At 48.3% G+C, this 18,686-nt stretch overlaps 1 protein-coding gene across 3 annotated transcripts in view; it reads left to right on the forward strand.

Annotated features, from left to right (window-relative positions):
- The window catches only part of MORC2 (MORC family CW-type zinc finger 2), a 353,542-nt gene that overhangs the window by 70,731 nt on the left and 264,125 nt on the right, over positions 1 to 18,686 (forward strand). For all 3 annotated transcript variants that reach the window (XM_069214663.1, XM_069214664.1, XM_069214665.1), the window contains exons 4-5: positions 16,354 to 16,388; positions 17,189 to 17,257. In XM_069214663.1, coding sequence (XP_069070764.1) covers positions 16,354 to 16,388; positions 17,189 to 17,257 — 104 coding nt within the window. The remainder of the gene's footprint in view (positions 1 to 16,353; positions 16,389 to 17,188; positions 17,258 to 18,686) is intronic.

Below are 18,686 nucleotides of genomic sequence, written 5' to 3' on the forward strand. Positions count from 1 at the left end.
GGGCTACAGCGAGAGCACTGGCGGTTGCTGGGGGACCCCGTCTGCTGCTGGCGGCCCTGCGCGCCGCTGATCAGATTGATGTGGGCCCTGAATCTTAGTGGGGCCATCGGCCGGCTGGTCAGACGTGCTGCCCTTATAACTCAGCCGGGGCCCAGTCGGTGGGTAAATCGAGCCGACGGACCCGCGGATGTGCGGGTGTGCCCGTTTTTTTGACTGGGGCCCCTATTTTGCGCTTTATGGCGCAGCAGACTGCCTGATTGGACTTCTGATGCCCTAAGGCCAAGGAGGTCTCTGCGTTCCTCCGTTTGTCCAGACTGCCTGGTGCGCAGCCTCCTTGTCTTGGCTCTGTTTTTTTCTGGGACTCTTGCTGGGCCACGTGAACTGCGGGTGGTGACACTTTTATTGCGTGGCCCTGTGCTTGGCGGCCCTGCTGGGTTTGGGCGTTCTGGCTGGTTTCTGGGTCGGTGACTGTAAGGAAATGCCTCCTTGGCATGGTTACCCCCTGACTTTTTGCCTTTGCTGATGCTAAGTTTTGATTTGAAAGTGTTCTGAGGCCTGCTAACCAGGCCCCAGCACCAGTGTTCTTTGCCTAACCTGTACTTTTGTTTCCACAATTGCCACACCCTGGCATCCAGGTAAGTCCCTTGTAACTGGTACCCCTGGTACCAAGGGCCCTGATGCCAGGGAAGGTCTCTAAGGGCTGCAGCATATCTTATGCCACCCTGGGGACCCCTCACTCAGCACAGACACACTGCTTGCCAGCTTGTGTGTGCTAGTGAGGACAAAACAAGTCGACATGGCACTCCCCTCAGGGTGCCATGCCAACCTCACACTGCCTATGCAGTATAGATAAGTCACCCCTCTAGCAGGCCTTACAGCCCTAAGGCAGGGTGCACTATACCATAGGCGAGGGCACCAGTGCATGAGCACTGTGCCCCTACAGTGTCTAAGCAAAACCTTAGACATTGTAAGTGCAGGGTAGCCATAAGAGTATATGGTCTGGGAGTCTGTCATGCACGAACTCCACAGCACCATAATGGCTACACTGAAATCTGGGAAGTTTGGTATCAAACTTCTCAGCACAATAAATGAACACGGATGCCAGTGTGGAATTAATTGTAAAATGCACCCAGAGGGCATATTAGAGATGCCCCCTGAATACCAGTTTGACTCCTAGTGCTAGACTGACCTGTTTCTGCCAGCCTGCCACAACCAGACGAGTTGCTGGCCGCATGGGGAGAGTGCCTTTCTCACTCTGTGGCCAGGAACAAAGCTTGTACTGGGTGGAGGTGCTTTTATCCTCCCCCTGCAGCAACTGTAACACCTGGCGGTGAGCCTCAAAGGCCACTGTCCCCACTTTTGGCGGCAAGGCTGGAGGAGATAATGAGAAAAACAAGGAGGAGTCACCCACCAGTCAGGACAGCCCCTACGGTGTCCTGAGCTGAGGTGACCCCTGCCTTTAGAAATCCTCCATCTTGAGATTGGAGGATTCCCCCAATAGGATTAGGGATGTGCCCCCCCTCCCCTCATGGAAGAGGCACAAAGAGGGTGTAGCCACCCTCCAGGACAGTAGTCATAGGCTAATGCCCTCCTGACCTAAACACACCCCTAAATTCCGTATTTAGGGGCACCCCAGAACCCATGAAATCAGATTCCTGCAACCTGAAACAAGAAGAAGGACTGCTGACCTGAAAGCCCTGCAGAGATGACAGAGACAACAACTGCTTTGGCCCCAGCCCTACCAGCCTGTCTCCTGACTCGAAGAAAACTGCAACAGGGACCAGCGACCTCTGAAGCTTCAGAGGACTGCCCTGACCCAAAGGACCAAGAAACTCCTGTGAACAGCGGCACTGTTCAACAACAGCAACAACTTTGCAACTTTCTTGCAACTTTCAAAGACCTCACTCTTCCCGCCGGAAGCGTGAGACTTCACCCTCTGCACCAGACGCCCCCGGCTCGAGCTCCAGAGAACCAGCACTATAGGGAGGACTCCCAGGTGACTGCACCCTCGTGAGTAGCCCGAGACGACCCCCCAGGACCCCTACAGCGACGCATGCAGAGAGAATCCAGAGGCTCCCCCTGACCGCAACTGCCTGTAACAAGGAACCCGACGCCTAGACCATGCACTGCACCTGCAGCCCCCAGGACCAGAAGGAACCGAACCTCAGTGCAGGAGTGACCACCAGGCGACCCTCTGCCTAGCCCAGTCGGTGGCTGGCCCGAAAAGCCCCCCTGTGCCCTGCCTGCACCGCTAGAGTGACCCCCGGGTCCCTCCATTGTTTTTAATACAAAACCCGACACCTGCTTTGCACACTGCACCCGGCCGCCCCTATGCTGCTGAGGGTGTGTTTTGTGTGCCTACTTGTGTCCCCCCCCAGTGCTCTACAAAACCCCCCTGGTCTGCCCTCTGAGGATGCGGGTACTTACCTGCTGGCAGACTGAAACCAGAGCACCCCTGTTCTTCATAGGCGCCTATGTGTTTTGGGCCCCTCTTGGACCTCTGCACCTGACAGGCCCTGAGCTGCTGGTGTGGTAACTTTGGGGTTGCCTGAACTCCCAACGGTGGGCTGTCTATGCCCAGGAACTTAGACTTGTAAGTGTCTTACTTACCTGACAAACTAACCATTACTTACCTCCCCAAAGAACGATTGATTTTTGCACTGTGTACACTTTTAAAATAGCTTATTGCCATTTTTACTAAAACTGTGTATGCTATTGCTCTAATTCAAAGTTCCTAACTTACCTGTGTGGAGTACCTTGCATTTTATGTATTTACGTCAAATCTTGAACTTGTGGTTCTAAAAATAAATTAAGTAAATATATTTTTCTATATAAAAACTATTGGCCTGTAGTTAAGTCTTTTAGTGTGTGTTCCTCATTTATTGCCTGTGTGTGTACAACAAATGCTTAACACTACCCTCTGATAAGCCTACTGCTCGACCACACTACCACAAAATAGAGTATTAGAATTATCTAATTTTGCCACTATTTTGCCTCTAAGGGGAACCCTTGGACTTAGTGTGCACAATCTCTTACTTTGAGATAGTATGTACAGAGCCAACTTCCTACACAGGGGCTTGGCCTTCTGTCAGCACCCGGTGCTAATATCCATGTACGCAGACGATGTCGCTCTGTATGTTCGTGATCCACGGCTGCACCTAGATGCCTTGTTGGATGAGATAGTTGGATTTGGAAGGATATCCGGGATCACCATTAACTGGTCTAATTCGTTGGTGGTGTCCCTCTCTGCAGCTACGGTACAGTTCACCTCTTGATACCCCCTCTGTTGGACTCAGGGGCCCATGAGATACCTGGGTATATGGCTGAGCAGGGACACAGCACGCTCTGGTCAGCTAACAATGGTCAGGCCATTATGTGGTTGGAAGAGAAGATAGAGAGGTGGCACTCTTTACCGCTTTCGCTGGCAGGCCGTATTGCTATAGCGAAAATGGTTGTACTGCCCAGGTTTCTGTATCTCTTTATCAACATACCTCTGGTTCTCACTGCTAGTTTTTTTAAACTGCTTCGATCTGCTCTAGTAACTGTGGCCTGGGCTGGTCGACGCCCCAGAAAATCCTGGGAAAAATTGACGCTTCCATTTGAGCGGGGTGGGTTGGCGGCCCCAGACTTGGCACTATACTACCATTGTGCTCAGGCCAACTTTGCACATCAGATACTTACCCCACTTGGCACCTGAAAGTGATGCTGTGTGGCCCAATAGACTGCAGAGGGTGCTGGTGGGGTGGCCTAGGCCCAGACAGCGGGGGGTTGACACAGTGGCATGCACCGTGAGAGCATGGATGGCGCTACTGCGATGCACGGCTGTGGGAGAGACCTTTGCCCCCTTGATACCGGTTCGGGACGTGGGCGATGTATGGCTGTCGGAGGATGTTCGTATAGGTGAGTTCATCCGTGAGGCTGGTTTGTCCACCCTTGGATCCTGGTTTCCGGATAGGAGAGCTATCTCTTTGGAGACCGCACTTGGCGGTGTATGCAATATTGCACTGCATCCACTATATTTCCTTAGGACTCGTGCTATGCTATGTGCGCACTATCCTTGCTTCCCTGCAATGCCTGTAGAATGCGGGGCGCTGGAGCTTCTGTATCAAACGCAATCCCTGCGCAGGCTTATTACCAGGTTATATGTCTGCATGCAGCGTGAGTTGGAGGGAACAGAGGCTAAAGCCCTATGGGAGATGGACATGGGGGAAACCATTTCCGATGAAGAGTGGTGACGCTGCTGTGTGCATATGCGAGTGCTGTCCCCCCCCCCCCAAAACTACGATTCGCCTCATACATTTCAATTTCCTACATCGCCTATGTTACATTTCTCTTAGGATGAAGAATAAGGGCCTTTGGGCTGAAGTGCATTATGTGAGCTGCATGGCCCCTGATGCAGACTTTTTACATCTGGCGTGGAGCTGCCCAGCGATATTTGTGTATGGGGGAGGTGTTGCGTCGATTGAGGGGATGACTGAGACTCGGTTGCCGCTCACCCCTAAGCTTGCCCTCTTGGGATACATTGAGGAACTCATGGTTGTGCACAGGCGATTGATAGGACTGCTACTGCTGTTGGCCAAGCGCAGATTCGTGATATGCTGGGGGAGACGTCTAATTCCCCGCTGTGCTGAATGGTTAAGTGATGCCTCGTATTGTCAGGACAAGCTGCAGATATACTGGGACCTCATGCTGGAGGGATCCCGACCGCAGGAAATATGGGCCCCACTGCGCTCCTTTTTGGAGGCTTGCTCATGGGCCAACGCACAGTAATTTCGCACCCCAAGTGATTACGCAAGAATCATGCTCCCCAGATATATTATTGTATGTTATTGTGTTATTGGTTGTATTAATGTTGACGTCCTGACACCTGCAATGTTCTTATTTCCCTCCCTCCTCCCTCCTTTGCATACTACTCTTCTCTTCTTCAACTCTGGTTGCTTCCCTCTCTGCTCCCTGTTTCTTTTATGTGCAGGTCTTTTTGGCTTGCTTGTATTGCATACTTGGAGGTCCCATTGATGCGAATTGGATACCACTGTGGTTAATAGAGAGTATTTGTCTTTGTGCTGAACTCTACGTACTTTGGGGACTAGGCTTTACTGCTCCTCATTCTATATTGTACTTATAGACCGAATCTACAACCTCACAAATTTGTATGTTTGTTGCTGTTCTTAATAAATGCAAATCATTTTTTTAAAAAGCTTTCCGTTGGGTGTGTAATGGCCAAGTAGCAGTATTAACTGATAAGAAAACCATGACTTTGAACAGCAAAAGGGGTGTGCAAGCTTGTAGACTTGGAAACAAGGGATCACATGAGACAATGAATTTAACTTACAAAAGTATTCTCCAGAATCTGCCCGCAGTCCAGAAAACAGCCATGGTTGGCAGAGCACAGAAGAGAGAGAGGTCACAGAAAAAGGAGTGAATGCAGCACATTAGATAGCTTGCGTGAAGGACTGTCTTGCAGGGAGAGGACAACTCCACTGTATTCCAAAGGTGCCAAGTAGAACAATGCAGCCTCCTTGTGCACAATTGGGCGTAAAGCAAAGGGAGACCGGTCTTGATCTTTCAGTGCAGGATAGCCACAGTAGTAGACGAAGACTGCAGAAGCTGAAGAGATGGGAACATCCATTAAGCCCCTGCCCATGGACAACTGTAGCCAATAACTAAACAGAAAGTGCCCAACACACAGTTTGACTGCAGCAACATATGACAAGACAATAAGGGAAATGTCATCAACTCTGCTGCCCAGACACCACAGCCCTTCTTGCTGCATTCATGCATAGACTCTCACTAAAGTTTTGCATGAAGGGAATTGATAAAAAGGTGTAGTGTTCTGCTGTAGATACACGTTGTCTGCATACTCCACCTTTTTAGTATTAGGAGCGGACCTTTGCAAGTGGTTTTTATTTGAAGAAGCCTTGAGTCTTCTGATTATTTTTTATTTTTGTACTCCTCCCATAGCCCGCAATACATTAGGACCACTTGCAAAACCTCACCTTTTGTAAAATGTATTTTCTTTGCTAGGTGGATTGTTAGATGTATAAAAGCGTACTATGCTAAAGCTAAAAGTACACGACTTAAAGTGTCTTGGGGCACATTTTACTCAAACGAAGGGGACTGCTGTGGTCTTCTTAGGACAATCACAGCAAGCATACGTCCATTAAGCACCACACATGTTCACTAAGCATCATAGCTGCTGCAAGTCTTTGGTTGACCAGAATATATTAAAAACCCTGCTCCAAGCATCTCCATCATCTGGTCACTAGCCACCGCTTATAGGAGGTACTACTTTACAGTCTATACAGAGCTTGGGTAGCTACAGTAGCTCATGCTACAAATGGAAAAAAATCCCTATAACCATATGTTTCAACTTTGTAATGCTGTAGATTTGTGTCCTCCACCTTGCTGGAAGCAAGCAGTGATTCATGATCTTTTCTTCTGCATTAGGCACAATGCAGAGTATGTCACATATGTCTTACTTCACTCCATTTCACTGACATCACTCACACTGGGGGAAAAACAGTCTGAGGTAAAGGGTTTGTCCTGGTATATTGTGGGTTAAGGGAGGAGTCACAGGACCGCTCAAGACTGAAGACTTCTAATGAAAACAGCTTGTAAAAGTCAATGCACTACAGTAGATGGCTGGAGTATGAAGGGCATGGGAATCTACAGCACAGCAAGTTTCAAAGAAAGGATTACAGGGAGGGTAACATACTCCTTCCGGACATAGTGCAATTCATGACCTGCGAGTACAACCAAATCCTCCCTGGTGGTTCTTAGCCTTCAGTGTACACATGAGGAGAGCCAAAGGTGACCACCTGAAGCAGCCCAAATAGCCACGCAGTCAACCACCATCCAGCCCCTTCCCGTGGCCAGGCCAGAAGTGTTCTGATACACTCTGTCAGTTACAGAAACAACCAGCAACAGACAAACAGCAGCACAGTTCCCTCGCTCTCTTGTTAACTTGGGGGACAGTTGCCACAGTATCCAAGCACCTACCTCAGTGACAGACAGAATAAACTAGTAATTGTTTAAAGAGGGTGAAATTCTTACACATCTTTTTATGGGAGAAGTAAAAAATAAAATAAATTAGGTAGGGCTTACAAGTTTCCGTCTCCAGAGGTGGGTCACTCTTTGTACTAGAATTAGGATGAAGAAGAGCTGAATTGGTAAAGATGCCTATGGTTCTCCTGATATATATATATATACATACAAATTGTCATTTTTGTGGTATCTTCTCTTTGCTTCTGAAAGGTATAGGGAGTGAGGCACTATAGCTTTGTTGCCAGTTACTCATTAAATCTCAGGGCCTGATTCAGATCTTGGCGGTAACTGTCCTACCACTGACTTTTCAAATGGAAACCTGTCTGCTGCTGTGACGGTGTCCCGCCCGGTTCAGATGTTTGCGATCCCAGAGACAAAAACCTGCATTGGAACCTCTTCCAAGAAATACCGCCCGCTTTGAGGGTGGGAGAGAGAAATGGGGATGCCGGCGAGAACTCGGACAACCTTCACAACATGCTTATTTGGATCTACTGTACCACTGAGAAAAGAGAAAGAGTGGCGGTCTGACCTCCATGTCTGAGTTGGGGATTGGGTGGGGGGGAAGGGGCGAGAACTCACTTTTTCCCCCCGATTTCACCCCTGTCTCTGACTGGACATGACTGGACAACACCTGCCGTCACTGCGGCCACCAACCCATGTGAAAACCCAACCCTTCCCCATTGCCAGACACGTAGGAACTCTGCATTGCCAGGGTACATTGGGTGTGCACTGCATGGGAGGGTGGGACCACTGCAGACATATACATGTCATAGTAATTTTTTTAAATCACTATGATATGCATAGGTCGGGGACACAAGCTGTTCAGATATGGCCAATTCCTAGACTCTGTAACTGTTAGGAAGCCATCTTTAGGTATGTAGTGAACACTGGTCAACACGAGTGGTCCAACTACATAATGGCGTCTCTGAACCTCGGCATGTTTGGTATCAAACTTGTTGGAATCATGCAGCTAAACCAATTCCAGTGTTGCATGATACCATGTACTCTGGGGATTCTTTAGAGGATCCTCCATTTCTGCCTGTGCAAACTTACGGGGTCTAGCTGCCAGCTCACGCTGCTGCTGTCCCCAGACACTGTTCTGCCCTTCTGCTGATGAGCCATACTCTGGCCAGAGGAGCAGAACAAAGAATTTCCTGCAAGGGAGAGGTGTGACCACCTCTCCCTGTGTATTGGTGTCTAAGGGCTGGGGCAGGGTGGCTTCTGAGTGCCACCAGACTGCTCTGAAGGGCACATTTGGTGTCCTCCTTGCACCGTCTGGTTTGCACCAGTTCAGGAACTCTCATTTCCCTGTCTTGCGTGAAACTACAGGGAAGTGACCACCCCCCCGTCCAGCTCCTCCACCAGGGAGGTACACAGAGTCCTGCCGGGTGGCCGCTTGATTCTGCTGGCTTGAAAATAAGATGTACAGAGGCCCCTAGGAGCATCTGACTGGTTAGACCAGGTAAATAACGTCCCTGACCCCCTCCTATAGGTGGGTCACTGCAGAGAGTGACCAACCCCATTTAGTGTTACTTAAGGGCTCCTTCGCAGGGGGGTCCTCAGATTCGTCCTCAAGACTCTACAAGGAACTCTCTGCAAGACATCTTGTGATCCTGGCCTCTAAGAACTGAACAAGTCTGCTTCTGGTGGGAAGTCTCCCATTTCAACATTGTTTCTCTGGATCCTGCAAGAATTCTGCAACATCCAAGGCTGGCCATCCTCTGGGGTCACAAGAGCTCTGTTTGCACTAGGAAGCATGAAGGAAACTCCCTTGGAGTGAAGGAATCACTCCTCTCCAACCGCAGGCTGCTCGAGACGTCGACCGGCTGGTGAGGTCTGCTGTCCATGGACATCTGAAGATCCTGCAACACAGGTGGTGAGTCTGTGGCCTCCTCTGGGTCCTGCTTGTTATCTATCCCACTTGGGATGCTGTGGGCCCTTGATCCTGCCACTGGACTGGCACCCCTGTGCACTGCAACAGTTGTACTTGCAAAGGTTTGTTGACTCTTCCTCTGGGAGATCTTCAGGCTCCAAGGAGTCCCGGCCTCCAGCACTCTGCAAACTGAAGATCCTGTCCTGCAACTCCTGCGACTTGGGACTTCTGTTTTCCTGGGCTTGTAAGGCCTCCTTGTGACTCCCTGTGTCCAGTGCCTGTGGTTCACTCGTGGGGGCTCCATCGACTTCTGTTGGCCTTCCTATGTGCTGAGGGCCAGCTCCGACTCCCCTTCCTGGGTAGAGTCTCCTTGACCTTGCTGGTCCCCAAAACCTTGCAAACTCTTCTGCAACTCGTGTTTGCGTTTGCAGTGTTTGTGGGTGTCCTGGTCAGTCACTAACCCTCCTGCAATCCAGCGACAGTTGAGAGACAGCTCTTAGGCAACTCCTGGGATCTTCTGCAGCTTGTGGACCCCAAAGCTGGCCTTCTCCTTCCACCGACTTGCAGGAACTTCACCTTCAGGAGGGTGAGCATTGCCGTCTGCACCATCTGGACTCGGTCACCTTCCTTTGCAGGTCCTGCACGTCAGGAATCCTTCCCTGGGTTCCACCGGCCTGGTCCACAGGTCTTACAGCAGCTGGACAATCTGAGGCATCCACAGTCTTCAGAGAGCCCCTTCTTCCCTCTGCATCCGGGTCCCTCGTATAGGTACTCCTGTCTTCTGGGCATCCTGGTGTGGGGACACTGTCCATCCATTCTTTTGCGTGCTTGTTTCTTCGGGGTCTACTGGGAAGGGTCCTGAATTCCACAAACTCCAACCACTACTCTTTGTGTTAGTCTATGGGACAACTGGGTGGGTAACTGGTTGCTGCGGTCACTTACTGTTCTTATCTATGGTGTTCCTAACTGCCCCTAGCTAACTACCACACTCACCTTGGCTTGTGTTACTGTTTCACATTCCACTTTTTTAGTATATGGTTTGGCCCTCCCCTTGAGACCTGTGTATTTTTATGATCTGGAGACCTATTCACTACCACTAAGGGTTGCCTGGTGACACATCATAGGTGTATACCATAAACTGAGCCAGCCTCCTATAGTTGTCCTTAAATTTCCTTTGTTTATACCTAGGTATCTGACTGATGTTTAACAGTATTGTTATACATGCTTGGCACTAGACCTCGAGGAGTATTTCGTTAGCAGGAAGAGCTCAGACTTCTCCCAGTAAATAGGTATTCCATATACTTACCCAAATCTCATATTCATTGAGATATTAGGAGAAAAGTTAACCTCTGGGCCTTTGACAAAAAGCATGATGTCGTACATTGATAAAAGGATACGCTTATGTGGGAGTGTAATGCCCGTTGATGGTGTGATTTCCTCAGCCGTGCAGGAAATCTTGTTCACTGAGCCTGTGTTGATATTGAAAAATTCTGTGATCGTGTCTTTCACACTGAAGTACAGACGTCTATCATTGAGAGCATTGGAGGGAAAACACCACAGCTGAGACGTTGGTAGTGTACTCTGTAGCTCTAGTTGAAGCACCTAGGGTGAGTTGTTTGAAAGTGTTCTGGGCAAGTGAGCAATATTTGTAAAACGTGCTAGTGTTTATGTCCCAATAAGCCAAAAGTTGATTCTGGAATATGAATCATGGACAGCAGAGTAATAGGAGTATGCTCTGATTGCACCTTTCATCTCCGTTCGGGTGTCTCCCAGACCCTCCATACCGAGAATCTGATTCCGTATCTGCGTGGCTCATTGTGGTCAACCCTTTAGGAGTTGTTACTATAAAGGGTGGGCTGTAGTGCGAGGTTAAAGTTCCCTCCAGAGTTGAAATTTCGTACTTCCTGTTGTCTACATATTGTCCTGATGCCTTTGAATAAGTCTGGGAAGTCTCTATTTAGCTCCTGGAAGTTAGATTACTGCCAGATTAAGTGCCATAGAGTGCGCCCTTCAGTAAAGGAATCAATCCTGCAGGTCCTCGTGTGAGTGTAATAATTAAAAATGCAGGGTCTTCTTGATCAAGACTGGTGTATTTACTGTAGGAGGCAAAATGCCTATAATGTCCCTAAGCTCGCACAAAGGAATTTGTTATACTTGGCCCCAAATGAGTTTCCTGAAGAAAGACTACCCAATATTGGGCCTCTCGAGAAATATCAACATCTGTTGTTTCTTCTTGGGATTCACCAGACTTCGCACATTGCATGTCATCAGTTCAGTCCTTCTAGTGATGCCACGCATGTCCCAGTTAGCAAAACAAAAATATTGTATACCTAGGTCTGCTCATAGATTTATGCATGTGAAGTGTTCGTAATGGTTTCCAGGTCTTCACCAAAAACAACCATGCAATTTGCATAGGGGGCCCATTGTCTCCCATCTCTGACGCTCTATAAATCACATACAGGACAATAGTAGAAGAGCCAAAGCTGACATTGTGCTTGCCGTGTGTTGGAAAACTGGGCTGATTGCAGTAGCCCCTCCCCCCTTTTTGCCCCATTTTTATCAGATACTAGTGTTTTCTGACTCTGCCCTGAGCACTGCTAACCAGTCCCAGGGCTGTGTTTAAAATGGTATATGCGAATTAGGCTTAATTATTTTTGGCTCTGACAACCTACCTATAAGTCCCTAATACCTGGTAGGGCATGTAGGTTTAGGGACCCTAGCATAGTTAGTGCACCCATAGGTGCACTGCTGTGGTGCCTAGTGTTGTTTTAAAGGCAGGCCTGCCTTGCTGGTCTCTCTTAAGGTAAAATGTACCCCCAATTCAACTTTGGAACTAAAAGTACTTCCAAAGTCCCAAACTACCTTATTTTTGCATATGTCACCCCTTAGGTCTGCCCTAGGTGCCCCAAGGGTTGGGTGCAGTGTACATATAAGCAGGGACTTTATGAAATATGTTTTATAAGCCCTTGTGAGTGAAAAACTAACACATTAGTTTTTTCCAATTGTAATCAATTGGCTCCACAGGCTAATACTGAGAGACGTATTTTAAAATAATAAAGTCTTCTGACAGAGAGCAATATATCAAATTTGGTATTAATTTACATGTTATAATAAATCCAACAGCTCACCAAGGTTGCATTTATTATAACTAGCACAGCAAAAGAGTTTCAGAACTCTTTCTGAAAGTTGCCAAATTCACCCCTCCTTTCCTGATTGGTCAGCCTCTGGCAGCCTGAGCCAAGCTACCTTAATGAGGAATGAAGTGGACTGGTCCCAGACAAAGGAAACCTCTAGCGTGAGGAGAACTGCTGTAGCAGATGGCAGAGCAGCATGGGGGAAAAGCAGACAAACTGGTCTTCAAAGGAGGGAATGCCTCTTGGGACAGAAACTGGACCTTCACCATTACCCTTCTCCCCCAGATAGATGGTAGCCTCAATGATTAGATTAGGAGAGGGGGCTGAAAGGGGTGTGTTAGGGAGACTTTGTCAGGCTTATCTTCACGACTGGGTGGACTCAGTCAGATCTAACCTCCAAGGAGGAATTTTCTCCATGTTGGATTTTAGAGAATGTTGCTTTCTGGGATTGATTTTTGCCACACTTCACAGAAAGTGGACACCCCTGAGGGTTTGCCATCCACCCTACTGGAAAGGAGCCCTCCCCAGCTCCCACCCCAGGAGCAAGGATAAATACAGCAGAGCTGCTCCACAATTCAGATCCCTGCCGGAAGAAGATACAGGAGAAGGAGGACTTCCCTTTTGGACCTCTGGCCTGCACCTTAAGAACTGCAATCAGAAGGACTGCACAAGGTGCACACTTGGGCTTCACCGAGAAAGACTTTGGCGGTCATTCTGAATAGCTCAAGCCCAGGAAGGCAGAACAAAGGATTTCCTTTGGGAGGGGGGGGGGGGGGTGTAACACCCTCTCCCTTGGAAATGGGTGTTAAAAGACTTGGGTGGGGTAGCCTGCCCCAGGCCATTGGTTTGCTTTGAAGGGCACATTTGGTGCCCTCTGTGCATAAACCAGTCTTCACTGGTTCAGAGACCTCTAGTCCCTGCTCTGGCAGAAAAACTGGACAATGGAAAGGGGAGTGACCACTCCCCTGTCCATCACAACCCCAGGGGTGGTGCCCAGAGCTCCTCCAGAGGTTCCCTGGGTTCTGCCTTCTTGTTGCCAATGTTGGCAGGGAACTCTGGCCAGGCAGGTGACGTCCGCGCCCCCTCCTGATAGGTGCTTACCTGGTTAGGTGACCAATCCCCCCTTTCAGGGCTATTTAGGGTCTCTCTCTTGGGTGGGTCCTCAGATTGAACTTACAAGATTCCAGTAGGGCACCTCTGCAACCTTACTTCAACCTCTAGCCACTGGAATCACGACTGGACCCTCCAGGAACCAACAATCTGCATCCATGAGGAAGACTCTGCTTTCAACATTGTTTCCATGGCTCCTTCCAGCTTCTGCAACATTTCCCCGACTGTGCATCCTCTGAGGGCGGCAAGTCTTCAGTCTGCATGAGAAGGAAGAAAGAATCTTCCTTGGAGTGAAGGAGTCACTCCCCTGCATCTTGAGGCACCAACTGCACTGACAGCCGGCTGCGTGTATCCTGCATCATGGCTGCCAGCTGACAAACATTGGTAGGGGTAAGCCCTTACCTTCCAAAGCAAGACATTACCCCCGTGCACTGTGTCTCTTGCAGCTGCAAAGGCTTATTTGCATCTCCTCCAAGGGATCTTCAGGCACCGTGTAGCCCCATCCCCAGCACTCCTTCCTGCGACGCACAGCCCTCTGCGTGCTTCTCCTGTGGCGTGGGACCCTTCTCCAGTTGTGCTGCGTAGGCTCATCTGCGACTCATGGTTCCTCGTCCAGTGGGTCTCCTGTGGGGGCTGCCTTTTCTACTTTGAACTCTCTGCCTTGCTGAGGGGCCCCCCTAGGCACCACCCCGTGGGTTGAGACCTCCTGGACCTTGCTGGTTCCCACCAGCTCCACTTTTGCTTCACTTGTGGGTGGCCTTTCCATACCACTGACCGACTGCAATCTTCCATCCAGCATGGGATGTCGACTGCATCCTCCAGGAACTCTTCACCTGCTCCAGGGCTGCATTATTTATCGTCTCCGTCTCACCGTCGACCAGCTCCTGCATCCACAGCTGGATAGTAGCTCCTACTCCTCCTGGACTCTTCTGTGATGTCTGGACATGGTCCCCTTCTTCCATAAGTCTTCCTCTTCAGGAATCCACCGCTGGTTTCTTGCAGTCTAGTCTTGGTGATGCATTTTCTTCTTTTCCTTCCTTTTGGGTGGTTGGGGAAAATCCAGTAACTTACTCCTTTCTCCCTGGTCGCTAGGGGGCACTGAGATACTTACCTTTGGGGTTTCCTAGTCCCCCCCCAGATCCCCTCTACACATTCCACTAACCTAGGTGGGGGTCCTGTGTTTGCATTCCATTTTTTTTAGTATATGGTTTGGGCTCCCCCAAGGGTTACTCTTGTCTATTTGCATTTTCACTGTTTTCTATAATTTTCTATGCCTAATGCTGATAACTAGCGTACATATTTAGGGGGTCATTTTGACCCCGGCGGGCAGCGGTCGCCGCCCGCCTGGAGGGAACCGCCATATGGCCGCTCCGCGGTCGAAAGACCGCGGAGGCCATTCTGGCTTTCCCGCTGGGCTGGCGGGCAACCGCCAGAAGGCCGCCCGCCAGCCCAGCGGGAAACCCCTCCCCACGAGGAAGCCGGCTCCGAATGGAGCCGGCGGAGTGGGCATGTGCGACGGGTGCAGTTTGCACCCGTCGCGTATTTCAGTGTCTGCTAGGCAGACACTGAAATACACAGTGGGGCCCTCTTACGGGGGCCCCTGCCGTGCCCATGCCATTGGCATGGGCACGGCAGGGGCCCCCAGGGGCCCCGCGGCACCCCCTACCGCCATCCTGTTCCTGGCGGGCGAACCGCCAGGAACAGGATGGCGGTAGGGGGTGTCAGAATCCCCCATGGCGGCGCAGCAAGCTGCGCCGCCATGGGGGATTCCAAGGGCAGCGGTAAACCGGCGGGAGACCGCCGGTTTACCCTTTCTGGCCGCGGCAGAACCGCAGCGGTCAGAATGCCCTTTGGAGCACCGCCGGTCTGTCGGCGGTGCTCCCGTGGCCGGTGACCCTGGCGGTCACCGGCCGCCAGGGTCTGAATCAGGCCCTTAGTGTGTTACTTACCTCCTATTGGAGAGCTTCCTCTCTAGTACTTTTTGGTATAGTCACTTAAATAAAGTACCTTTATTTTTGTAACACTGAGTGTTTTCTTTTGTGTGTGTAAGTGCTGCATGACTACAGTGGTATTGCATGAGCTTTGCATGTCTCATAGATAAGCCTTGGCTGCTCATCCACAGCTACCTCTAGAGAGCCTGTCTTCTAGACACTGCCTAGGAATACCTGGGCCTGGTATAAGGTGTAAGTACCTTGGGTACCCACCACACACCAGGCCAGTTTCCTACAGCTGCATAAAAAGGCCGATGAGTGTTCAGGCGTCCCAGCTATGCTGGGGCAGGGAACTGTGTTGGAGGGCTGCGGGGAGTGGTGCTAGGGGGAGCAGGCCAATCAGAACACACAAGCTAGCAGTAGGAGTGGCAAAAGAACAGTTCACCAATAACTCCTCGACAATGTATGGCCGGCGTCTGGAGCGTGGAAGAGACAGTCACCAGCAATTGTGAGGCAGTGACCAAGCCACCAGATCTTCCAAGGCAGGCGACCCACACCGGCCTTGCTTTTGTTGTTTCTATGGTCCCCTCTCTTCACTGCGGTGCATCATCCAGCCTGGCCCAACACAACCGATTTGCAGACTGCAACAGTCCCTTGCGGCTCCCAGGAGGCAGCATGCCCAAGCAGTTCCCTGCTGATCTGCCTGCACCAGCATCGGGGTGTTAAAAGCCAGGCTGGAAAGGTCACAGAGGGGTGTGGCTGGAGTACTGTTAATCCCTTATCTGGCATAAAATTTGGGGAGTAAGCAATATTAATATTTTTGATTGGAGCAGTGTGAAGAGGATCTCCACTAATGTGTAGCCATCTTGGGCGATGGTTTCAATATTTTGAAAAGTTCTGTGGCACCTTTTTCAGTGCTTTTTCTCTCCAATCTCCTAACTTTTGAATCCAGCATTTATTCTCAAATGTTCTTTTTCACAATGTTGTCCTGTTTTCATTTATAAGGTTCTTTCAGTCTTAGTGCTATTAAATATAACTATTGACTCAACATGTTTCTTTTTGCGCCATTAGTCATATCACAACCAAGTACATATCGTAATAATCCTGAAAATTCTGTTGTCCATGGAACTTCTGTAATTGTCATAGAATGACTGACATCCTTTTTCAGTTATTTTAGAAATACATTCATCTGCATTGCCATTGTTTTGATGACTCTTGGCTTGTGCTTTTTTAGTAAGCCATATGTTTATTTGTCTTACAGAGATGCTGAAGCCACAAGATGTGATATTTATACTGGTGAGTTTGTAATCCATTTGAAGGACAAGACTTTCCTGTATTTTAATAAATATTGACAAATACTGGCCAATATTTATTACATAAAGTGTTTCAGTCCGTAAAGTGCACAGGGCTTGTAGTCCATTCCCACTTGTGACCACCCATATGTTCACCAAATATATTCTGTGGGCTCATTTTAATACAATGTAGTTGTTTTTAAAGGCTTTTCAGTAGCGGCCAAAAAGAAGCTTGTGTGTTTATATTTTCTGTGATGTCCTTCTTAGTAAGTAATTTAGCTTCTGAATAATTTCTGTAGACAGAATAAAAGCTCACATTCTTTTCAAATTGTAATGTATGTTAGTCACTCGAAGATGATTCAGAAAACACTGAATGCAAACCCCTGTTATAGTCACTATGAATCAGCAGAGTTTCCCCTTTAAGTTGTAAATGGCTCTTCATTTTTAAATAAAACAAAATAAAAAAAATAGGCCACGGACATAACTGACCTTCTGGAGAGGACCTGAATATACCTCAAGTCCATTAATTTATACGCCTTGCAAAATGTGCTTTTGCATTAAATTGTTAATATAAAAATGGTACATTTAAACATTGAATTTGCAGTCTAATATTTCAGTCATGTATCCCAACGTTCCATCTCTCTCTCCCATCAGAATCTGGTTTACCCCAGAAACTAATTACATAGTACTGCTCTTACTGCAATAAAAATGTAATCTATAAAGCAGTCCAGTGATGCCGTAGCTGGGCGTGCAAGAGGTGGATCTTTCTTTTGGATGTCTAAAGGTCATGTCTCTTCCTCACAGTGCAACGGGATGACCTCCGAGGTGGTTATATGCTGTGTTTCCTGGATGATGGAGCTGGGATGGATCCAAGTGAGTAACAACAGTAGGTCAGATGTACTTTGTGGTATAGAGAATGTTTTATGGACAACTGTTGTTCTAAAGTCAGCAAAATTATTGCTACGTTAAATGAATAACAAAGCAATAGTTTTTACCAGAAGTAGTCTGCAAGCAGGATACACTGAATAAAAGTAATTATAAAAATATTTCTACTTGGATCTGTTGTAGATTCACATGCATTGCATTCTCACGCCTTGTTGTTGTTAGACACAGAATTGTCTTTGAGGTTTTGTTAATGTGACTATTTAGCAAATTTGAACATATAGCATTAGTCATACAGGGTTATATTCACACATAACCCGTTTATGATGGTACTGGACACCACTTAATGTTCCTGGTGAAAATATGTTTCAGAACTAAGTTTTGCATTTCAGTTGAACAATTGAATTATTAGTATATTTTCCAAAATACACTTACACCACCAGAAAGGAGCCAGTACACAATAAGGACAGAAGGGCTCCAAGCAGTTGGTTTGAGAACTAAAGGCATTAGACGTGGGTAAGAAAGTGCTTCTTTTTGTATGATCATTCCCACAAATCTGGAACTGATGTTTCTGTTTTTTCAACTCTGTTGTTTACTGGGCTCTTTTGTCGAGTCCCCTGTTCATGTGATCTGACCCCTTAAAAGTGTATGTGTAATTGGCTAAGCCCTCATTTGCATAGTTGACATACTTATAAGACGCTAGTATGTGCTACCCAGGCCCAGTAAGTTGTGTCACCAGTGAACAGCAGTGCTTGTGAAACTACTGGTATGGCAAAGTGAAATCGTGGCTCTAGGGTCTGCCATCACATCCTAACCGTGCAGCTTCTAAACTGCTAACTCAACATGGCAAAATAGCCCTTTTGCTAGGTACAATCCTTCCTTTTTAGTATCTATGTCACTCCTAAGGAAGGTCTTATAAGCCCATAAGGCAAGGTGCTGATATTAAAAAGGACATGTCAAATATATATTTCACAAATCCTAACAGTAAAACCTTGAGATTTTGTAATTTCTACTCTATTAAATCCGGTAGCCCCATTGGTTAACACGAAATGTCAGTAGCCCACAGCTAAATGCTGACTTCCATATGGGAACACCAAATTTGGTAGTTAAAGATATCCATTTTATTGTTGCATTAATCCTGACGTATTGCTGAAGTCAGATTTGAAGTAACCTTTTAAGGCAAAGGTGACTTTAGAAAGTAACCACTTTGCTGCTCAGAACTCTGGAATCCTTTTCTGACTGTCTGCAGCTGTTGTCCTCCAAGACAACATGCTGTCTCCCTGTCAGGAAGTGTGAAGTGCTCGCAGAAATGGGCAGCAAAGAGAACTATCTGTACTAGGAGTTGCAAACTTCTCCAGCGGAATGACTACTGGGCGGTGGCTGGTCACGCCTCAGACTGCCCTCTCTTCTGTATAAGCAG

This window comes from Pleurodeles waltl, chromosome 11, assembly GCF_031143425.1.
Source record: "Pleurodeles waltl isolate 20211129_DDA chromosome 11, aPleWal1.hap1.20221129, whole genome shotgun sequence".
In the NCBI taxonomy this organism is placed as follows: Eukaryota; Metazoa; Chordata; class Amphibia; order Caudata; family Salamandridae; genus Pleurodeles; species Pleurodeles waltl.